The sequence below is a fragment of the Gopherus evgoodei genome, chromosome 1 (genome assembly GCF_007399415.2).
Source record: "Gopherus evgoodei ecotype Sinaloan lineage chromosome 1, rGopEvg1_v1.p, whole genome shotgun sequence".
Classification (NCBI taxonomy): domain Eukaryota; kingdom Metazoa; phylum Chordata; order Testudines; family Testudinidae; genus Gopherus; species Gopherus evgoodei.
In genome coordinates this window covers 159784678-159808945 of record NC_044322.1, presented here as the reverse complement: position 1 = coordinate 159808945, position 24268 = coordinate 159784678, and the positions used below count along the sequence as shown (strand labels likewise).

Genomic DNA, 24268 nt, shown 5'->3' with positions numbered 1-24268 from the left:
GAATTTTTCTTCAGTTCAGATTGGCAGAGACCCTGGGGTTTTTTTGCTTCCTCTGCAGCATGGGGCACAAGTCCGTTGTAGGTTTAAATTAGTGTAAATGGTGAATTCTCTGTAACTTGAAGTCTTTAAATCATGATTTGAGGACTTCAGTAACTCAGCCAGAGGTTGGAGTCTATTACTGGAGTGAGTGTGTGAAGTTCTGTGACCTGCAGTGTGCAGGAGGTCAGACTAGATGATCATGATAGTCCTTTCTAGCCTTGAAGTCTATGAATCTGATAGATCAGGGGACGATCTGTAGAACACAACACCTCCCCTATTCATCCATTCCTTTCCCCACATTTTGCTATAACATAGCACACGCTCTGCTGCCAAGAAAAGTTAGTAGTGATTCATAATAAAATAAAAAATACCACAGGTGTATTCATCCTCTCCTTCTTTACAGTTAAAGACACCATCACACCTCGCTGATTGCTGGATACATTTGAAGGACGATCTGCATCGAAACTTCCCAATGCAGTTGTACTGGACTGCCAGGAATTAAAGAGAACAAACTAACATGATCACATCAGGATAGTAATTTGTGTGCTTGAAGTATTTTTTTTCTTACTTTGATTATATAGTCCCACTTTCATGTTGTTTGTGAAAAGACAACCCTTATATTCTAGGAATATTGAAATATAATCTGGAGGTTTCTACACAATGCTCTTAAATGTATCCATTGGTAATGGCAACTATAGTGAAACAGCATTGTTGTCAATTATGGCTCCTTTCCAACTTCTCTAATCTCCAGTTTAAGCAGCAAAGAGTCCTGTGGCACCTTATAGACTAACAGACGTTTTGGAGCATGAGCTTTCATGGGTGAATACCCACTTCCTCAGATGCATGTCATAAAATCTCCAGTTTATGTTTCATTCTAGGGAGAGTTTCTGGGTCTGGTATATATATGACTGGCTCCTCGTCAGCAAAGAAGGAAAGGAGAACCTCCTCAGAGCTGCAGTGTAGAGTTGTTTCCTCCCATGTGTATCTCAGCCTTGTAAGTCTATGAATTTTCTGGATGTGAAGGTGTTGCTCTACCACTAACAAATTCTGTGTCTGCACTTGTGCAGGTGTGACCTTCCGGTTGCAACTAAGCTCATTCTTTTTCCTGTTCCCATTTTTTTGGGTTGGGGGGAAAAGGACATTAGAGCACTCAAACACAATGATGTCAGTCTTTTGTTGGTATGTATGAGAGACATACAGGACAAAAAATGACATTGTCTGAAGCCACATCCAGTCTCTATTCCTCAAGCACACAGGCTGCTTAAATGTTTGGATTTTTTTTAAATGGGGATCACTGTGTTGAATCACTGACGTCTGTGTTTTCAGTCAGTTATGTCTTCAATTACAGTATTTGCTTTGAAGGTTTCTTACTGTTTCAGGTTTCCCAGTGTTGTGAATGTAGGTTATGCCAATGGTCTCTCTTGTGTGCCAGATTAATTTTGTTCATACAGGTAAATAAAATTTCAAGTCATCACACCAAAAGGATTTTTTACTTCAGTAAACTATTTTGGTGGCAGTTTAATTCCATTCTCAGTAAGAATGGACTCATGAAAAATTAAGCTCTTGAATGGTTAATTGAGAACCTAATAAATAACTAATTGTACTCACCACTCAGGCCAATGGCAACTGCTAGGATTACTACAAGTAATAAAACAAGGATAAATGGAAGAAACCTTAGTGAGACTAAAACATGGCACTTCGATGATGGCTGGATAGCTCCTAGAAACCAAAAAGAAAAGTGAGAAACAGCAGCTTCTATGAAAGAAACACACTTGGATTTTTAGTGAAAACATTTTTAAATTTTAAAATAGACTCAAGTAGTAACAGCTCCGTTCATTTCATTCTCTTCAAAGAATTAATGGCTCTGAATGTCACTTTTATGAAAACTTCTGCCAAAAATGTCTTCTGAATCCCTCCTGTATTAGCTTAGTACTTCTGAGGCTCACTGTTACCATCATCTCTGGCTGGATGCTACATTGTGTGCTGTATTCAGGACAACTGAAATCCAGTGAATAGGAAGGAGGTGGTGTGACAGTGAGGAAGTAAGTCTAGCTGCAGCACACTGCATTCCTTAAAGTTTGAAAAATAAAGATTCAGAGCAAATGTTAATAAGAGATGCTAAAGATTGAAACAGAGGCAGGAAGAATCAAGAGAAGGACAAAACTAGCCAGTGTTTTGGAAGAGTTGTTAGACAGGCCCACAAATAAAGAAGATGGCTGAAGAAAGCAAAAATTTAGGGCAAGAATAAAGCTCTAGATTGTTGGCTTTTGAAGCAAGTCTAATTGGAGCAATAGAGTTAGAAATGTAGATGTAGAAAACTGCACCCAAAATTAGAGGCGATTTTTTGCAAATTTGAGCCTTATTGACTTGATCAAAGTCACACAGCAAATCAATAGTAGAGGCAGGAAAAGAGGCCTAGCCTGTTCCTGTGAAATGGATTGAAGAACCGGAATCCACAACAGTGGATCAACAAGAGGGGCAATGGTTTTCACTGAACATAATGGATAGTTTTGTGTAAAAAAAAAATTATATATATATATAATTATTCTGGTTTGACGTATAAAGATCAAAGCAAGTGTAAATAATGGAAAGGTGCCATTTACATATACAGGAGGTCTTCAGTTTTGATTCATGCAGCTGTGCCCACCCTACCCCTAAACTTACCTTTGAATTTTGGATTTGCGGAAACTTGAAGCTCAGACAAAACTGCTGAGTTTCATCCAGTTTCATGTAAAATCACAAACAAATCCAGTTTCACTCAAACATGTTCAGTAGAAATTGAGCGAATCTCTTAGACAAACAAAATGTGAAATCAGGTACATTTTATCTGGCTTCTGGTGTCATAATAAATATTTTGCAGAGCAGTCATAAACAGTCTGCATAAATTAATATTGCTTTACCTACGACCTTAGGTCTGATTCTGCTCCCATTGAAGTGAATGTGTGTTCTGTCACTGGTTTCAATGGGAACAAGATCAGGCCTATAGAATGTAACCAAAATGCATACTGTGCTATCCATGACCTACTCTACTGCATTGCCTTTTTCTAATTATATGGATTTCCAGACTTGGAAGGTTTCATATAAAACATTCAGAATTGTAGAAACAATTAAGAAACAAATAATCTATAACCTGGATGAAACTTTATGAATAATGCAGACTTGCAAAAGTGTCATGGAAACATATCCGCCCAGGCAAAAAATGTCCTCACCCACTCTCACCATGAGGAAGCTAGTGGAAAAAAAAAAGTGCTACTTTCTCACTAATAAAAACAATGTACCCTGTTTGTGTAAGTATAGTTTTGCAAGGCTAAATTACTACATAAACCAGGGGTAGCCAATAAGCAGATGACAGGCCAAATCTGAACAGCCAGATGCCATTAAAAGAACCCTGAAATCTTTATATTTACTTATTATTATCATTGTTATTATTTTTTTCTCTGGAGTCTGGACCTTCACCAATAAATTTGGATGATGACAAAAAATCATTGATTACCCCTGACTGTACACATTACAAAGGTATGTAGAATCCCTACCAAGTCCATTTGCACTGGGATCTACTTTTGCTTGTTGTATGCTGAAAAATCTTTTGTAGAGAAAATGAACTTCAGCTACTGGCAATTTGTCTTCAGTAACAGAGGTGTTTTCAGGATTTCCAGTATTGGCATTAGTCTCCAGTACCTGGACCAACAAAGAACAGAAGTCACTTTTAAAAGCAACTACTCGTTCTCCTCATACCACCCCCCAATGCCTTTCTATTGATGATGATTTTTTTTTGTTGCGGGGCCCTACTTTGCGCACACTTTTGGAATGAACAGCTGATACACAGCAAATCCAGGGACAGCTTCCAGGCCTGCTCTCTGTTTGCCTAAAAATGGCCTCATCCTGCAAGATGCTGAGCACCTCCTGAGTGTTACTGAGGAGCTCACGCAATTCCTATTGACTTCAGTGAGAGTCGGGGCACTCAGCAACTTGCACAAATGGACCGACCACTAATTAGCAAGCAATAACCAGCAATTTACTGAAACTAAAATGTTGCTTGAGTCTGCCTATAACCACAGTTATTTAGAGTAATTCATTCACCACATCAAGAAATTCTGACAAGTTCCTTCTTTAAATGTCAAAGCATTTTCCACAGCGTGCTTTTTAATTGCTATTGTAAGTACTGTAAAGGAAAGTCCAAGTTACGAACTGTGCAAAGCCTGCTCTGATCTGTCCGACTTCCTATTTACCTTATGCTGAAGAACCTTTGAATGTTGTATGCAGCTCACAAACTGAAATTAAAATGTAATTCTGGGTAAATAAACCTTATGTTTTAAAATTAACATGAAGGTATAGGGTACAGATAGGATACAAAAAACTTCGGAATCTGGTCCAGTAGGCTCTGTACAATCAATGATAGAATGGGTCTGATTTTGCACTCACACTAGCGTAAATCAAGGGTAAATGCATTAAAGTCAGAGGAGCTAGTGTGCTGTAAATCCAGAATGTCAGGCCCAGGAAATTTTTGCCTTAGACAAAGTATAGTTTAGCTTTGCCACTAACTTTTAGGGAACATAGAATACCTTTTCACCATCTAGCAAGCATTACCTATCAAAATACAACTTTTCTCTTATTCTATCAAATATAATAGACATTCCTGGTAACTAAAAATGTCAAGAGGCATTATATAAACTGCTGTTTTTAGGGCAGAAATAAGGAAAGCACGTCCTTCTGCAAATGATTTCTGACCTAAAGAATACCTTCATTGCTACATGTGTTGCTGCTCTGGAAACAAAACAGCATTAAGATACATGACATACAGTTACAAAATGTTAGAGAATCAATATTTACCCTGGGCTAGGGTATTACTTACCTCTTCTTGAGATATCATGGTTAAAAACAAAAATATGTTCTCTTTTCATTATAGTAATAAGCCTGAGGGAAATCTAGTTGTTAAACCAGTCCACTCAGGAAATATTTTCATCAAACCACCCAGAATTGCCAGCTCAACCACTGTAGCAAATGACATTATTACTGTAGTCTGTGTAATTCAGCCTGGTTGTAGATATCAGGTAGCCTAGGATGACATAGCTATGGATACCAGGAAGGCAAAAACTCAGCAACCCTTTTAATCAGTGTAATCAGGTAAGGTAATATCGTGGTATTTGTAAACCTTTTCATGAACCTGTCTGACAAGAAACTCTCCAAAGATTAAGTCACAAGTGTGCTTGCTTGTTCCATTTATACTAAATAAAGTGGCTGCAGAAAAGCATGTGCCAGAATTCTGTGCTCTGGTGAAGGAGCCCCTCAAACCTAGTCAGTTTGGCAAACCAGACCCTTTATTTGGTTTCATTGCTCTTTGTGAATTTGGTGTGCTCTTTGCTAAGTGCACCCACCAGGCATGAGGCAAAGAGCAAACCAAAAGATAGTTCCCAGGATAGATCTGCATTTTAACTATGAAAGAATTCCACCTCCATAATTATGAAAATTTGCACTTGAGCCAATGCAAAAATTCTACTTGCTCTAAACTCAGAAGCTCATGGAGCAGCTGAAATGAAAAATCCTGATCAGAATAACAATATAATCATTATCTTGTTTTGAGCATTTTTTTGAGTGGCGGGGACAGGAGGTTGTGAAGCGAGCCAAAGAGCCATGCTGGTATGTATAGGTGAAGACAGGGCTACTGAGAGACTGTGGCTCCCTAATGAGAGTGCTAATATTTTAGAGTAGGTTAGTGGCATTTACTAATGATGGGAGAATCTCAGCAGTTTCAGAGGAATCTTATTCAAACTTGGCTCTTCAAGATGGGAGTTGAACTCTTACAAGAAAAGAAGGTTGTACAATATTTCTGATACTTCCTCATCTTAGTCAGGACAGCTTTGTGACAAGAACAGCTTTTATTACCTTATTTTGGCAGTTCTGATCATTGCAGGAATTAGGAAGCAGAGGCATTAAAAAAAGAAAAAAGAAAGAAAACTGATCAAAAAGGTTCAGTCTGGGTTCAGTTAGAGGCAGGACTGAAAGCAGAATTGGCTTGTCTACACATGGAAATGACTAATATTTCTCTTTTTTCCCAGCATACTGAGCAAGATCGTGGGTTTGACCCTCAGCTGCCCTCAGCTCAGCCTCGGAAGACCTGGGTTTGATTCCCCACAGTGCCCGAGGGGAGGCTGTTAGGGAACTAGTCACAACTCCCTGATTCTCAGCCACCAGGACCTGGGGTAAGTTAAAGTTTCCAGGGTGAGGTGTGGAGACATCTTCAACTGACCTCAGGAACCTTACAGCAGTGGAGAATCAGGCATAGCAAAGGATTGCTTTACCATGCCCTCTCCTGTTCCTTGATAACCCTTTTACTCTCCCAGCCCTGATATACACCCTGCCCCCCACCCCTTGTGCCAGGAGGGACATAGCAGCACAGGAGGCAGGGGAGATTCAGTGGAGATTCCCCTCACATAGGAATTTTTTCTGGGCAATCTCTGGCCGTTTTAAATGCACTTTGTAGTGTGTAAATTGGAGAATCTGACATACTGTCTCTCCCTGCTGCTGGGTCATCAAGGGAACGCTTTAGTTTATCCAGTATATCATTGGTCTTAGTGCTTTATTGCCAAGAGCAGCACAGGCTGTGGAAGCAAAACTTTTCCCATACTGCCTAATCTATGTGCTCTGAACCTGACCTGAAGGGGCCACCTTTAAAGGAGAAATCATGTTTCAGCATCCATGCTCATTCAGTTCTTAGCCTCTTTGATGGGGATGCCAACAAGGGGCCCAGCTGTGGTGCTGGTTCTGTGAGGTGGAAATGTGTCCACTAAGAACCGGGTTCAGACCACCATCTGATTTCACATATGCCACTGAACAACCAATGCATAGCAACAGCTCATGCTCACTGACTCATTACTGCCTTGGGGTGCATTTAAAATGGTGATCTGAAAGTGAGAGATTCAGTTCCCTGCAATTAGCAAATTTGCACTGACTATGCATTGTGCTATACTGTGGACATATACTAGTCTAGTCTTATTTTGCTACAGTCTACGGTAGGCAGACAGAGACTGCATATATTTCTTGCCTTTCAACCACCCTAAAGTAAAAGTGCAAAGACTAACATGCTATGAAAACAGGATATCAGCTTCTGTCAAAAAGATCACAAGGGGTTTGAGGTTTTTTATCTTAGCAGCCTCTCTCCTTCCCTCTCTCTCTGTCTCTTTCTACTAATTTCTGCCTGTACTGAACATACATTCACAAGAGGAGTGGAAGAGATGGCAGTGGCTGAAACACAACTATATTCGAAGGTTTTGAACAAAGTCAAAAACAGAAGCACCTGCGCTTTACTGGAATCCCTCTTATCTATGGGATTCCCTGCACATACAGCGTGAGTAGTATTTTTAAGTTACCTCAATATATTAAAAGAATTTTCTCATAAAAATTTGAACATAGACAGTTTGCATTTTTAACAGAGAAAACAAACAACTGCTTGACACAGATGTTTCTGTATGTGGATAAGATATCCCACTTAGGGCTTAATTTATAGCATTTTGTGGTGTATTGATCTTATCCTACAAAGAACCTACTGTGCATCCATTTTTAATATCTAAATCTAAAAAATATCCACTTTTGGGTTGAGAGACTGTAAAACTTGTTAAACACTTGACATGCTCAGTTATCTCCCACAGTATTACCAAAAACAAGTCACATTTTTCATCCATCAATTTTGCTGTAACACAGTTAAGTTTAAAGACACCTTTTGGCCTATGCTGAGTTCTATGACACAGCCAAGGCATCTTACCACATGTAGGATATTAGAGACTGAGTTTACTTTTCACAAGACGTTGTTTTCCTGTTTATAAATATCATATAAAACTATTCAACACAACTATCATTTTTACTCTTTTTATTCCATAAAGAATTTCTCTCAGTTTAGGATCACATTAAAAAAATTACATGCCAAAGGGGAGAAGGGAAAATAGTATCTCCATGAAAAATACGAAAGCGCCAAATGCTGTCCTCAGTTATACTGGCAACCTCCGTTGCTGGAGCAGTGTAACTGTGGGCAGAATTTGACTCTGCATTAAAGAAAAATGCAGTATTAAGGTGACTTGTTTCCCAAACATCTTCAGATGGGATAAGCATATTTTATGTGAGATTTTCAAAGGGACATGGGGGAATCTAGGGCCTCAACTCAGTGGCAGTTGGGCAGTTTAATTTTCCTATGTGCCTTTGAAAATCTCATTCTTCAAAAATGTACTCCCTTTCCTGCAAATCCCTTAACGTGTGTGTGTGTGTGTGTGTGTGTGTGTGTGTGTGTGTGTGTGTGTGTGTGTGTGTGTGTGTGTGTGTGTGTGTGTGTGTGTGTGTGAGAGAGACAGAGACAGAGACAGAGACAGAGACAGAGACAGAGAGAGAGAGTGAAATAAGGATCCATCAATGTGAATTTAAAACTGACTACAATACATCTTCATAACCTGATTTTTAATATTATTTATGTTGGCTTCTTATTGAAAATAAAACCAACCAGTGAAGCAACTATGTCTGAAAAGGTTCCGTATCAAAAGTATTGAATTAATTTTCTAAAGAGCCCTCTATTTTTGGGTGCCAACTTTAGACACCTTGGGCCTGACTTCAGAGGTACTGAGTTCCTGTTGCTCCCATTAATGTCAGTTGAAATTTTGGGGACACAGCTCTTCCGAAAATCTGGCTCACGGTCTTTCCCATCAGGCATCCCAAAACTGAGACACCCAAAATGAGTGGCCAGTTCTGAAAATGTTTGGCTCTGAGGTCTAAATTCTTCAAATCTTCTTTAAAGCACAGTGGTGTTACCTATAGAGTGTATTTGTGCTTTTTAGTGGAAAGGAAACGGTTAGATAAATAGTCAGAGTGCTGAGCAAGTTTGTATAAAATTTATAAAGTAGCCTGGAGTTTTGCCTAAAATTTCAACTGAACAACTATCTAATCTTAGAAACTTTGGTTATTATTTTTAAAACTTTTGCATGTGTTTTCAATTCCTGATTTCAGCCATTCAGCATTCCTGGCATGGCCAAAACCAGGTTGTGTTAGAAATATCATAAGATAGCCTGATCTTACATGATTCAGAGCTGCAGTGCCATAATCTCTTTTACACTAAGGCCCCTTTACATCTGAGCAGTTTAAAGGTGCATTTGTGTAAATGGGAATCAGGAAGAATCTTAGCAACACATTAACCCCCAGCTCCAGGCTTATACAGTACTAATTATTATTAGCATTTCCAGACAGGGATCTGGGAATTTATTCTTCTAAAACAGTACTTTAAAATATATATATTTAAGAACCTTTCTGCTTTTTGTCTGAGAGAGATTTGTAGACATAGGATCCATTTTTGAATTAAATTGCCTTATTGTGTATTATTTGCTTTGTGGAAGTGCATAGGAGCCCCAGTCATAAGCCAGGATGCCACCACGCATGATGCTATACAAACACAAAAAAAACCCAGTCGCTACCTCAATAAGCTTACAGTCCTAATATGAGCTGAGACAACTGGTAGATACAGACCGGCACAAGGAAAAATGAGACAGTGCTGGTTTGGTATGATAGGCAGAGGTCTCAGCACCCCAGCTGCCTAGCCATTTGTCAATTTTTTATAAGCCTAATGGCACAGGATAGTTTTAAGGAGGAAAATGAAGGAGAACAATGATTTGGCTTTGTAGGTGTTGACCGGGAGTATTCCCAAGAGTTGAAGGTTGCATGGGAGAAAGAACAAAAGCTCATTTGAAAATTGACGGAGTCTGGCATTGGCAAAGAGAAGGCAGGAGTCGACCTCTTGATAGTGTATGAGAGATGATAGATAGGGTAGGGATAGCTGGTGAACTGCCTTGGAAGTGAAAACAAGCTGCTTATGGGTGATACTATGGAGAAAGGGGAGCCAGTGGAGGGAGGCAAAGAGAGGGGTGACATGGTCAAAGCAACCAGTGATCTTCACAGCAGCACTCCTAATGGATATAAGTCAGTAAAACTGGATTTGTCAAGGCCAGAGAGAAGGATATTGCAGTAAAAGGATATTGCAGTAATCAAGACACGAAATAAGAGCCTGGACGAGACTGTTAGCAGTGAGGATGGATGAGAAAGGCCATACCTTAGAGGTGTCATGCAGAAAGAATCAGCAAGCTTTGCACATAGTTAGGACTTAAGGTCTTAGAGACAGGTCTGAGTCATTCAAAGTTGACACCCAGTTTACTGGCCTGAGTGACAGGAAGCATTGTGGTGGTGTCCACAGTGCTCAAGAAAGAAAGTAGCGGGGAGGGCTTGGGGGGGAAAGATTTAGAGTGTATTTTGGCCACGTTGGGCCTTCAGTAATAAAAGGACACAGCACGTAAGTAATACATTTAATTATTTATTTACAAATCCCCATACAGTTTTCTCCCTGGGGCGACGAAGACAGAAAAAAGTACATGAGACCAGTCACACTGTTTATTGTGCTGCTGGAAGGTGCACAGATATCACAGGGCTGGATGCAGTATAAGAACTTGAACAGAAGGGAATTAAATGTTACAAATTTGGCTTCAAGACACCAACAGGCAGAAAGTCTTGTTTCAAGTGTAGCAAAAATTGTCTCTTGGGTGTAGCAAAAGAAACACGAGTCATAGTGCGTTTTAGGATTGTGTCCAGGCTGAAATGTCCAGTTCCTCTGCTGGACTTCTTCTCATCTCCCCCACCCCAAGAAACTCAACTCTTGGTCTCAAAGATGTGTGTGTGCAGGAACATACTGTCCTGATAGAAAAAGATACTGAATTTGGGTATAATTTGGTTCCATAGAACAGCAATTACATATTAGAGATAGACCTGAACCAAAATCCCTGAACTTGTGGCTCAAATCTGTCTCTCTAATGGGCAGAAACAAAACACTGACTCCTTTGGGAAAATTTGGATCCAGTTTTCCAGATCCCAAGTATAAGAGTGTGTGGATCTAAGGTTTTGGTTCTGCCCACTATAGTATTTGGAGCCGGGATTTTGTTTGGTCCCATCTCTAATAATACTGTGGGCCCATATACAGTACAAATCATGCTTATACAGTGTATTAAGGAAAAGTCTTCAGAACTCAAAGGAGAATTTGCTGTCTTACTGCATCTATTTTCTCCTGGTGAATCCACTTTATTTTCCTTAGGCAAAAAGCTTTGGCTGCTACTGGACACAAGACAGCAGAAGAGGCTTCAAAATGGTAAGAATGAAATAATGTACAGTTCCCCCAGGAGTACTTTCACATGAAACCGAATGAAATGTAGTTGCTTATGGGCTCTTTCCCCACTGGATTTGGATTTAGGAGACTTCATGGTAAAAATGAAATCAAATCTGAGCTCATCTTTATTTTGCTTTATGGGAATAGTTTTATTCGATCGTGATTCTTGTAGGCATAAAATTATTTGCACAGAGCACAAAGTGAAGTAAGAGCAGAGTTACTGCTTCCTAGACAATGGTTCTATTTTATGGAACATGAGAGAATATGTGGGTGTGGGGGGGGGGGATGCTGTCATGATCAACTAATTTTGACGTAGTCAAAAAGGGGAGGATTGTGAGGAATCATTATGTAATAAATGTCTCCAGTTTCTCACACCTTCACTCATGAACAAAAACATCTCTCTCTCACAGAACTGGATGATGACTATAGATCAGAGAGGAAAATTTAGATGCTCAGCCCATGAGGCAAAAGTAGAAAAGGAGGTGTTAAAGATCTGAGAGATTACAGTTGTAAAGGAATTTGGAACATGTTAAGTTAAAAGGCATTGACTGGAGGGAACACAACTCCAGGTGGGAAAAGGCTATAAAATTAAGCTGAATGGCTAAGAGTTTCCGGTTTTAAAAAATAAGAATCCAGGATAGGCATGACCATGAGTACTGTCAATGGCTACTCTTGGGTCATCTGAATTTTTTCTCCAGCCCGAGACACTGATGATGGAGTACGGAGATGTTGCTGATACTGATTTATTTTGCAATTTTAAATCCCAGAACTAAGGGTATGTCTACACTATACCCCTATAGCAGCACAGCTCCAACGCTGCAGATGTGCCACCAGAAAGTCGTAGTGTAGATGCTTCCTACATTAATGGAAAGGGGTTTTTCCATTGATGTTGTTATTCCATGTCACTTCCTACATTAATGGAAAGGGGTTTTTCATTGATGTTGTTATTCCATGTCTCTGAGAGGCAGTAGTTACATTGACAGAAGAATCCTTCTGTCAACCACACAAGGGATTAGTTTGACCCAGCTATAGCATTCGGGCCACAAAATTTTTCACAACCCTGAGTGACGTAGCTAGGTTAATCTAATTTTTAAATGTAGAGCAGACTTGAGTCAAATCTCAAACCCACGCTCTCTGCTGATATTTGTGAGACACAGAAAAGATATAAAAGAGCACCTACCAGCAGCAATGCCTTCTACAAAGCAACTGATGTTGCTCCAGATGGGGCGATGTAAGGCAAATACAGTTAATCATCCAGATACAAAGGCTTAGAATGAGAACATTGCACATTGAAATATGCATTATTGTATATTCCTCTTTGCTGTGTTTCCAGCAAAGCTGAGATGGCACAAGTTATGACTTTTACTTAGAGTTTATACTACAAGGAAGGTGGTTCTGGATTTTTTGGATCTGGGTCCACGTGTTGCAAAACATGCTGATATGTGGCATTACTTCTGACATCCAGAGTGGTGATCAAGTGGTGGATTGCATGTTCATCTGAGCACATATCCAGTTCAAAACAGGCTACAAAACAAGCTCCATCAGAAATTATTTCATGCTGAGAATTGAAAAAAATCAGAAGCAGATGATGCTGCAACTCCCAATGCGAAATGACTTGTTATAGATTAGAGCATGACTTATTAATTTCAGTTGATGTGTTTTCTTTTTTGTTTGGTTTTTTTGGTGGAGGTGTTTTGTTTTGTTGTTTTAATTAATTAATTAATTAATTGAGATTAATAAAAATGCCAATTTTTTTTGAAGGATTTTTTTAAACCTATATTTTCAAAATTACCTCCCAGTTTTTTTCTCCATTTTTTGGTGGTTTGCTCCCCCTACCCCTTTTCCTCCCTGTTCCAATGGCAAAATAGAAAATGGAGGAGAAAATCAAACAAACAATAGTACAAGTTTTCTGTTTTCAAATACTGAAAATTATGTTTTCATTTTCAAATTTCAAAAAAAAATTGAAAATTTTCATTTAAAAACCGAAAGACCTCATCCCATCAATCAATATCACAAAGGGAAATGTTTTGACCAGCTCTAGTTTTAATCTGTTCTTATTTCATTATCAGTTTCTGCTCATGTAGCAACTATTCGTTTTTCTTTCTCTGCTTTTATTATGGATGTCTTCACCAGAGCGATGGAGGAATGTGTACACAATTGTGCCTTAACTTACCTTGTGCCATGCGCTCTCAATTTCAGGTTGCACTCTCATTGTAATGATCCTTCTTTGGATGATCCAATCCCTCAGGAATATGCTCTCTATTTGTGCCCAACTGGACCCTTGCATGACAAACTGCAGGAATTTTGGAAAGAGAGCAAGAACCAATGTGCAAGAAACAAAGCCCATGAGATTTTCCCCCACATAACTCTTTGTGATTTCTTTACGGTAAGAAAGTCTTTAACAATTCCATTGAGCATAAAAAACGGGCTAACATAAAATTAAGATTGAAATCTGGGCTTTCTTGATCATGTATTTTCACTTGCTCTTGCAATTATTTTGCACTAATAATTCCTTGCATAATTATAAAAACTCAGGTGTGATTGTTTTCTGTATGCAGTTAGGAGCACAAATGATAGTGTGTAAAAAATTATATGGATGAGGGATTCAATATGCAAAGGTCAGTGTGTTCAGATAAATGCCATGTTTTGAAAACCCAGCAACAGTATCCCGTTACAGAGTATGCTGGGACACAGGCTAAGGTAATTGTATTTATTCCCCTCTACATTTACAAATATCAATAAAAATATTCGGATGATGAATATTGAGGAATGATCAGGCCAACAAATGTTATGGACTGAAAGTAGGGATTAGAAGGAGATTTTTAAGTCTCATGAGAGCGGAGGGGTTGGATTTAGGCTTTTTTGAGGTCTGATCATTTAAACTCTATGTATGAATATGTCAGTGCAACTGCACACCTAATCTGTTCATGCAGCTAATATGGCTGTGTTTGCAAATCATGTATTTGCATGTACAAGTGGTCAGTACTATCTCTTTTTGCCTTCTGAGCATGCAAATTAGGCAAGGTGTTGCATATGCAGTGTGCACAGAAAAGCAAACCCTCAGACATATCATCTATTTAACATCCTCTGTGCATTCATTTCTCACTGCTTTTGGATGCTGACTGGAAGCACAGTAGTTGCTCTCAGTTTGCTGTTGAGAAAGTTCCACATACTAAAAATAGCTATAGAAAAAAAGTTGGTTCTCTTTGCTTTTTTTTTCCTGCTTTGGCTGGTGCTGTATTTGCTCTCCTGCCCATCACAGCTTGCATTCTATACTTTAGTATTGCCATGGAGTAAAAACATCAAAAGTGTGTAAGTGGCTTAGGAGTCTAAATCCTATTTTCAAAAGTACTTTACAGACAGATTTACTTATTTAGGTACCTAAAGATGCAGATAGGCACCCAGCGGGATTTTCAAAAACTCCTAAACAGGAAATTCACCTAGACGCTTTTAGCACCAAAATATCTTTGTAAAGCCTAAACTACACAGGAGGGTAATTTTGCACTGAATTTTTGTGCATTAACTGCTGCTTATTGGGTAGTTGCGGTAATTACATACACACAGTCAACTGTTATCTGCTTTAATATAATCCAGTGTGTCTACATTAGTTGTCTACAATGTCTACATTCTCTATGATGTATCTTGTCCTTCGGCAGTTAGTAGCCTAAGTCAAAGGTTATGGCTACACTACACAGCTTTTAGTGACACGGTTCTGCGACTACAGCCAAGCCACTAAAAGGCGTACAGCGTAACTGCAGTTTGTCGGCAGGAGAGAGCTCTCCTGCCGACAAAAAAATTCCACTGCCGATGAGCAGGGCCGCCCATAGGGTGACCAGATGTTAAGGGGAAAATATCAGAACTGCTGTTGGGCGGGGGATGTTGTTGTTGTTTTTTACACTCACCCATCCGGGAGTTCAGCAGCAATTTGGCGGAGAGCCCTTCAGTCGCGGATGTTCTTCAGCTGTATTTCGGCGGGGAGTAATAAACCTTGCTGCCAAAGACAGAAGCGCCCACCACCAAAATACTGCTGAAGACCATCCGCGACTGAAGGATTCTCCACCAAATTGCTGCCGAAGACCAGGAAACAAAATATCGGACAAATGGTGTCCCAACCGTACTCTGGTAGGGATGTGGGACAAGCTCTTCAAAATCGGGACAGTCCTGATTTTATCAGGACGTCTAGTCACCCTAGCTCCCCAGAGGATGCAGGGAGCCTCGTGCAAAGCGGGGAGCAGACATAAAAAAAAAGATGCCACCTGCTGCAGCGCTTTTACTCACTGGGTGGCGCTCCGAGTCTGCGGCGGCAGTTCCTTCACTCGCTCCGCATCTTTGGCAGCACTGAAGGACCCGCTGCCAAAGTGCCACCGAAGACCTTAGAGTGAGTGATGGGCCCGCCGCTGAAGTGCCACTAAAGACCCAAACCACTGCCGGGTGAGTAAAAATTTAAAAGGCACCTCTAGCCAGGGAAGGGATTCTCGGCCAGGGCTCATGGGGCTCCTGCGGGGGCCCGGGGTAAATTGCCCCACTTGCCTCCCCTCTGGGCAGCCCTGTTTGTTGGCAGGAGAGTGCTCCTGCCGACAAAGCTGTCATGGTATAAATCCCCACTCTGAACCTTAGTGTCCAAAAGATGGGGTACCAGCATGAATTCCTCTAAGCTCAATTACCAGCTTAGAACCTGTAGCGCTGCCACCAACCAGGAATTCCAGTGCCTGGTACACTCTGGTCCCCCCAAAACCTTGCCTGGGGACCCCCAAAACCTAGTTCCTCTGGATCTTAACACAAGGAAAGTAAACCCTTTCCCCCACTGTTGCCTCTCCTAGGCTTCCCCTCCCTGGGTTACCCTGGAAGATCACTGTGATTCAAACTCCTTGAATCTTTAACAGAGAGGAAAATTCACCTTCCGCCCTCCTTCTCAATCCCCCTCCCAGACTCTCCCTGAGAGAGAAAGTAATCCTAACACAGAGAGAAATTAACCTTTCTCTCCCCCTTCCCTCCTTTCTCCCCACCAGTTCCCTGGTGAATTCAGACCCCGTCCCCTGGGTCTCACACCAGAAAAAAAAAATCAGGTTCTTAAACAAGAAAAGCTTTTAATTAAAGAAAGAAAAAACAGTAAAAATTATTTTTATAAATTTAAAATGGAATAGGTACAGGATCTTTCAGCTATAGACACTGGGAATACCCTCCCAGCCTAAGTATACAAGTACAAATTAAAATCCTTTCAGAAAAATACAAATTTGAACTCCTTCCAGCCAAATACACATTTGCAAATAAAGAAAACAAACATAAGCCTAACTCACCTTATCTACTTAGTATTTACTATTCTGGACATATAAAAGACTGTATCAAAGAGATTGAAGAGAAACCTGGTTGCACGTCTGGTCACTCTCAGAACCCAGAAAGAACAACTACCAAAAACTAACAGCACACACAAAAACTTCCCTCCTTCAAGATTTGAAAGTATCCTGTCCCCTGATTGGTCCTCTGGTCAGATGACAGCCAGGCTCACTGATCTTGTTAACCCTTTATAGGCAAAAGAAATATGAAGTTACTTCTGTTCTATTAACTCTTACTTATCTGTTTATGACAAAAGCACTGTTCACATCAGCACTTTTTGTCGATAAAACTTTTGTCATTCAGGGTTGTTTTTTTAACACCCTTGAATGGCAAAAGTTTTTCAGACGAAGTTCCAGTGTAGACAAAGCCTAACTGAAAATCAGTGGGACTTAAGATCCTAAGTACCTAAGTCAGTTTTGAAAATTGAACGTAGCTTCCTAAATAACTTAGGCACTTTTGAAAATTTGACCTGTGATCAGGGTGTTTTCTAAATCTAAAGATAATATAATCTAAATAATATGCCCTATGAATATCGAGATATTCTCTACAAAATGAGTCTTAAACAGCATAATGAGGTGCTGCCTCCCCCCTAAAGGATCAATGTGTACACTTCAGTGGAAGAATGGTGTGGGTATCACTAAAACTATATTGATCTGTAAAAGTTTTAGAGTCCTTTCATTGCTGACAAAGTTGCACATTAGCATCCTTGCAGCACTTCGCCATTAGCTTTGTCAGAGATCTATTGAAGCAATATGGAAAGTGCTGTGATGGAGCAGTTGGACAAACAAATTATATTCATTGTAATTTTGTACTCTATAATGCTGCTGAGACTACAAAATAAAGAGAACACGTTTCATAGAAAAATGTCAAACACTATGGTACTAGCTGGCCATTAATAACATTTATAGGAAATAAACATTTATTAGTTTGTAATGAATGTAGTGCTTTTGAAAGGTGTCAGATGTAAAAGTCTGAATTAACCACAGACAGTATGCATAGGCAGCAGCATTTTCAAGCTTCCACATAACGTATCTCAACCCTGTTCTAGGTGGAACATTTCAAGGGATAAGAAAGTAATTTAATCTCTGTGACTATTCAGTACTTGTTCTTTCTGCTATGACTGCCAGTCGGAGTGCCCACTAATACTGAACTATGGTAATGGTTTAAAGTTTGGATATTGTCCAGCAGGAATTGTTTATGAGGCAGTGGATGCCACTGATTGTTTGTAATGCATGCTCCCCATATGTTTTCTTTTAGTGTGAAGATCGGAAAGTGGAATTCTTGCATGAAGCCCTAAAGAAAGTTGGTGACAGGTTTTTAAATGTGTTCCCACCTGCCATTTCTCTATCACTACATTCGTCTGTCAGCTACCTTGGTTTCTTCATTAATGATGCCCATGCAAATGTCATCAAAGAGTTTGCTGTGGCCTTTGCTACTGAGGCATCAATCTTGGCAGGTACCGTCAATCTCAATTGGAAACTGTAGTAATTTAAGTATCTCCTGAATTTCTGATGGGGCTCCAATCAGATTCTGTTGTTCACTTCATGCAACCATCCTGCCCCAAAGTTTTGAAAAAATCATGCCTGGGGAAAGTGGGCCCTGCTTTCTTGCTTATTTTACACAGCAGACATAATGTATTAGCCTAAGATATCTCTTTTTTTCCCAAAAGCCAGATGCATAAAATAGCAGTTAGTAAAAACACTTCATGGTGTTCTTATTATCTTTGAGAAATCTAAGCAAAGCCTTCACTTTGTAACATTCTGCAGGCAATTACTGAGTAGAATTATCTGTAAATATATATACTGTGTATCTCTCTCTATTTAGGCACTTAACTGTGGTTATCTCCATGGTTTGTGAGGCAGGCTTGATGTCTGTTCAGTGTTGCATTGCTAAACAGCAGTTTCAGGTCAAGGGGTTACCTTAGTAGGTGTCAAGGGGTTTTTGTAAAAATTAATTAATGCAACATTGGAAGTATTAATGTTCTGAGCCTCCAAAATGGAAAGGGACTGAGAGTATAAAACTTCAACATCTCTAACTTGAAGCCTGGCACATAATTTAGGATAATGGTGAGTTGTAGGATCATGGATGAGGAAAGGAGGAAAGTCAAGAGAAAACAAAAGAGTCCAGAAGGAATACATCAACCAAAGCCTTATTATGTCAGATCCTCTAGCTCTATACTTTAGTTATGGCAGTGTGGGAAGATGATCAGCCCTTTGGCTTTTGGTGATGTTCAGCTTACTATGGTGATGCTGTGAAGAAAGGGAGGCAGGAAGAAAGCCAGGCATCCAAATAGATCTGTAAATGTCTGGAATTCCTGCAATGCCCACATAGACTAGTCAGCTCTCATGGTTTGTTACTGAGTCACAGATTTCCCTTCAGGGACCTGTGCTTTGGAGTGATCCTTGACAACTGCATGTCTGAGACATGAAATATTGAAATAGACGTTTACTACATCGATGTCACAGATCAAATCAATAAATATCGCTAAGAATACCAAAGAGTACATTTGAGCATCTGTAAGTGTAATTAAAAAGACAAAAGGCCAAATGCTGGGTACATCTTACACTGCAATAAGAAGAAGAAGAGGGAAAGGTAGGGATATATTCAAAGCAAGGTTTCTTATGCTGAAGAAGAGAGAAGAACTGAAGACTCTGTGAAATCCACTAAGGAATTTGCAATACAGCTTTGGTATGTGCTTGGATGTTACAGTGATGAGTACTGTAGATAGCTTTATAATATACAGACAGTAATCGGTGCAATAAGGCTTTATACAAAAGAGGTCAAAGAGAGGATCGATCTGTATATTTGTCTGTCTTCGAGTTTTCCTTAGCACTCATCACATCAGCATACAAGTGTTCTGCAGATAGGAGCCATGGATTTCCCACCAAGCAATCTCCATAGATCCTGACCTCCTTTATCTTGCCGCTGGGATAACAGAGGTTACTGCAGGCCTAGGGCTCCAGTCACCCAGTACTGTTCGGGTATGAGGAAGGGAAAGAGATAGTTGGAACCCTTAACCCCAAAACTATCTTCTCGTGGGAGGGAGAAAGGTGGGCTCGGGGGGGAGGGGCTCTTTCAAAGCCATTATCTAAGCAACCTCTTCTTGACCGTGTGTCCCATTCATTCTCTCCAAGCTGTAATGCCATCTCCTCCTCACACTCAGTCAGCTTGCTACCCTAACTGGGAGGCATTGCTTCCCCATATGCACGGTGCTGGAACAATTTATATAATGGGGTGCTAAGAGCCATTGATCCAAACTGTAAACCCTGTATGTGATGGAAACCACTTCAAGCCCAGGGGTCCAGCACCTATGCCCAGATGTCATCTTCCAGCACTCTGATTTCTTCTTTTGGCAGTCAGGACAGTTGCAGGGAAAGGAGAGGAGTCAAGTGTGCAAAGGAGTTTGTGGTGGGGCCATGAGGTCATGGAGGGTAGTCACTATGCAGCTGCATCAGAGAGAGAGAGAGAGAGAGAGAACATCTCTCTCAGGGTCCATGGAGTTATATTTAACGGCAGAGCCTGAGTGGACTGCACACCAGCTGATGGCTTAACACCAGGATTTGGTTGATGGTATTTTCATTTCTGAGAAGTGAAATTTTGTAGAAGAAAATAAGGCAGTATTCATTAGTGAACCAGAAAGAATGATTTTTTTTTTAGCAGAAGGGTGAACTGTACACATCACCAGATTAAGAATGTTCACTTGGAAATAGTGTAATAGTCTGAAAAATTGTCTTTGATTACTACATTGTTTCATATACTGCGCAGAAGTCTATGGAATAAAATTCTGCTTCATGGTGCTAAATAAACAGCCTAGATAAACTTCACCTTATTTTGTGACCTTATAGGATTATTAATTTATTCCTAGATTGCCGCGTGAAACCCTGCACAAAGCAGCTGCACCTTACTCTGGCTCATAAGTTTTATCCTCACCATCAAAAGACTTTGGAACAATTGGCCAAATCTATCAACCCGGGACAGAGCTGCCTGTGGACAGCTGCTCTGTATTCTAGAGATATGCGCTTTGTAAATTACCAGGTACAGCATTCAACATTACTTAAGTATCAGAGGGGTAGCCATGTTAGTCTGGATCTGTAAAAGCAGCAGAGAGACCTGTGGCACCTTATAGACTAACAGATGTATTGGAGCATGAGCTTTCGTGGGTGAATACCCACTTGCATCCGAAGAAGTGGGTATTCACCCACGAAAGCTCCTGCTCCAATACGTCTGCTAGTCTATAAGGTGCCACGGGACTCTTTGCTGCTTCAACATTACTTAGTCTTCTGTAGTTATGTATTTAAAAGCAGATTTTTTTTATTCATGAAAAAAATATGCATGCATAACTCATAGTTTCAGTATACATTACAATGCAAGGTGCTTCTTTTGCCTGAAAATTTGTCTTCTCAAATCAGCGGAAGATAACTGTTGTATGGCTGTTGATATGCAGACTAATCAGATCTAATTCCAAACTCAAACAGGAAAACTTAATTTTAGACTATTATGGAGTGTGAAAATAAGAAGACAGAAAATAAGCAAGAAGTATTTGAAAGTACCAGCATTCTTCCAGGCAAGATCACTGCGTAACAGTAAAAACATGTTAGTTGACTATATCTACCTTGGAAAAACCTGTAAGGGCTGAATACCCTAATGTAGAACATGACTATATCCATGATGATTTTCTGCTCAAAGGATTCTTGATTAAAATTTGTCAACATTTTTCAACTTTTCAATTAAGTTTTTTCATTAAAAAGTCTAAACTTTTTCATGACACTTTCACCATTTTTCAACCAGATCAGTACAGCATATTATTACTTGAATTACGGTAGCATCTCAGAGCCCTAGTCAAGCACCAGGACCCTATTGTGCTAGGCACTGTACAAACCAAGCACAAAGACAGTCCCTGCCCCACAGATCTTACAATCTAAGTATAAGACAAGAGATAACAGCCAAGCGTGCAATGCTATGAAACTTACAGTGTGATTTTTTTCATATGCCAGATAACTGTAAATTATGGAAAACATACCTACAAATATTTCTGTCTTTTTTAAACTATTCTACAATTGTTACAGAAACGAAGATTTTTATGAACAACAAATGTCTATTTTATATATATTGTAAGAGCCCACTACATTCTTTTTCTCTATGATAAAGAAAAATGTGATTAAAGAAGAAGCTACAGTATAAAAAAAATAGAGAAACAATTTATGGCTCACAGTTGAGCAGCTCTTCTCTGAAATAGTCTATCACTTATAACATTAATGTTCTGGAAATAGGACCTGACATGCATTTGAAGACGTTTCCTTTTTTAATCCCCCACCAGATCTTGCAAGCACTCTTCCAATACAAGCCTCAGAACATTGATGAACTAATGCTGAATACTGGAGATTTGATATATGTTGACCGAACACAACAATCCGATGTTAGTGATGGCTGGGTAATTGGTACCTCGCACCGGACTGGCTGCAGAGGATTTCTTCCTGAAAATTACACAGAAAAAGCCAATGAGTCAGATACTTGGGTTAAACACAGGTTAGTAAAATTCCTCTCAGTAATTTCCGGCAATGTACCTGCATAGTACTATTCTATATTCGCTCCCTTGTATACTATAACACAGGGATAGAGGTCTTTTGACCTACCCTTTTGGTAGGCATTGGAACCCTGCAAAGATGCTGATTGATGCTTGCTTACCCATTACAGGAAGTGGGTGCCTTAACCTGGGAAATAAGGAGGTGAGAGTGGTTCTCTGGGCAAAGCTGGCATAGGGTCTGATACACAACATAACATGCAGTGTACACATTTATAGTGCAGTGGCATCCACAATTACACAGAGTAAGCCAGTGAGCAACAGCAGTCGTCAATGAGGAAACAGGAGAAGGGGGGTTGGGGAGGGGGAAGGTTTGAGCTTGGAATTTATGTCATTCTGTCATTAGTTTATTTGTAATTAAGCCACACTGCAGGAAGTTTAATTTTGACGCTATACAGCTTGTGGATGAGTTGCGGAGCTCTCTTTTCCCTCCTTTTCTTTTTTCTACTCTTGTTTTCTTTTAGTTCTCTCTCTCATGCCATTCACTATAGCCCATCTCTGCCTCCATGACTTAACAAAACAAAGACAAACAAACAAACAGATCTTGAGACCAGGCCTATCTTCACACTGTGTGTGGGATGCCTCCTTTCCCCCATATTTCACCTTCGGTTTTGATCTTTAATTTTCTTCAGAGCAAGAACTATGTCGGCTTATATGTTTGGAAAACATCTAGGATATTTTGGTTACTACCTCAGTCTAAATTCATACATAATAACTGTACATTGTACATCAGTTAAATATAGATGACATGAGACTTCATAAGGAAGGAAATGAAAATTTAAGGCATCTGACAGTACCTACCTTCTACTCTTCCACCTAAGGAGAGACTCCTCATTTCTAGAATAACTATTGTGAGTCACAGATATTGCATCACAGCCTTAAATCTGCCACAGTAAGGATGTCAGCCATCCAGGTCCCCCTTTCCTAAACTCTCCACAACACACAAACACATCAGACTCCCTCATACACACAGATTACCCCAGTATTGCTTCTACGAAGTTTAGTGAAAACACATACACACAAAGCCTTAGCTCAGGGGTCTGCAACCTATGGCACACGTGCCAAAGGTGGCCTGCGAGCCAATTTTTGATGGCACATGGGGCAGGCTGAGCCACTCGGCCTGCCGCTGCTCTGGGGTTCCCGCTGCTGGCCACTTATCAGCCGGGGTCCCACCACCCGGTCCCACTCAGCGCCTGCTGCTGGCCTGGGTGAAGGAACCCCAGGCTGAAAGTGGGCTGAGACCCCAACTGGCAGATGCCAGCAGCTGAAACCCCAGCGTGGGGGAGGGCAGAAACGCTCAACCCACCCCTGAAACCTCAGAGCTGGGCGGGCTGACCCACTCAGCCCACTGCCACTCTGGGGTTTCCACCGCCGGCTCCTGCCAGCTAGGGTCCCACCGCTGGTCCCACTCAGCGCCTGCTGCTGGCCTGGTGTTCCTTCCCCCAGCGGGCAGCGGGCTGATACCCCAGCTGGCAGGAGCCGGCAGCCGAAACCCCAGAACAGGGGCAGGCTGATCTGCTCAGCCCGCTGCTGCTCTGGGGTTCCTGCTGCTGGCCCCTTGCCAGCCGGGGTTCCACTCAGCACCCGCTGCTGGCCTGGGGGAAGGAACCCCAGGCTGGCAGCTGACTGTGACCCCAGCTAGCAGGAGATGGCAGCCGAAACCCCAGAGCGGGGGCATGCAGAAATGCCCAGCCCACCCATGAAACCCCAGAGCTGGGCAGGCTGACCCGCTCAGCTCACTGCCACTCTGGGTTTCCGGCTGCTGGCCCCTTGCCAGCTGGGGTCCCCACCGCAGCCCCACTCACCTTGCTTCCAGTTGGAGTTCCAGCGCAGGCCCCCTGACAGACAGGGTCCAGGCTTCCGGCCCTGCTCAGCCCTACCAGCCGCCAGCTCCACTCACCTCGGCTGCTGATCTGGGGTTCTAGTCAATTAACAACTGATCACTCAGAAGCCTGTGTGCAGCTTAAAGTATCCAAATAGGTGCCACCAGACACTGGAAAACTCAGCAAGGAAAAGCAAGGGCAAGGAACACGCTAAACTAATAAGGTCTGCATTTTAATGTAATTTTAAATAGAGCTTCTGAAACATTTTGAAAACCTTGTTTACTTTACATATAACAATAGTTTGGTTATATA

At 40.8% G+C, this 24268-nt stretch overlaps 2 protein-coding genes across 4 annotated transcripts in view; one reads left to right on the top strand and one right to left on the bottom strand.

Moving 5' to 3' along the window:
- The window catches only part of TMPRSS3 (transmembrane serine protease 3), a 32710-nt gene extending 27715 nt beyond the window's left edge, over positions 1-4995 (bottom strand). For both annotated transcript variants that reach the window (XM_030552183.1, XM_030552193.1), the window contains exons 1-4: positions 4892-4995; positions 3573-3717; positions 1648-1758; positions 411-527 (exon numbers count right to left, since the gene is read on the bottom strand). In XM_030552183.1, the coding sequence (XP_030408043.1) occupies positions 411-527; positions 1648-1758; positions 3573-3717; positions 4892-4909 (391 nt within the window). In that variant the 5' untranslated portion in view covers positions 4910-4995. The remainder of the gene's footprint in view (positions 1-410; positions 528-1647; positions 1759-3572; positions 3718-4891) is intronic.
- Positions 4996-6112: 1117 nt separating this feature from the next.
- The window catches only part of UBASH3A (ubiquitin associated and SH3 domain containing A), a 41932-nt gene continuing 23776 nt past the window's right edge, over positions 6113-24268 (top strand). Inside the window, exons 1-7 of one of the 2 annotated variants that reach the window (XM_030577175.1) lie at positions 6113-6239; positions 7259-7384; positions 11147-11200; positions 13418-13604; positions 17810-18008; positions 20418-20587; positions 21870-22078. In XM_030577175.1, the coding sequence (XP_030433035.1) occupies positions 7272-7384; positions 11147-11200; positions 13418-13604; positions 17810-18008; positions 20418-20587; positions 21870-22078 (932 nt within the window). In that variant the 5' untranslated portion in view covers positions 6113-6239; positions 7259-7271. Of the gene's footprint in view, positions 6240-7199; positions 7385-11146; positions 11201-13417; positions 13605-17809; positions 18009-20417; positions 20588-21869; positions 22079-24268 lie in introns of those variants that run through there. The other variant, XM_030577171.1, reaches the window with a different exon arrangement.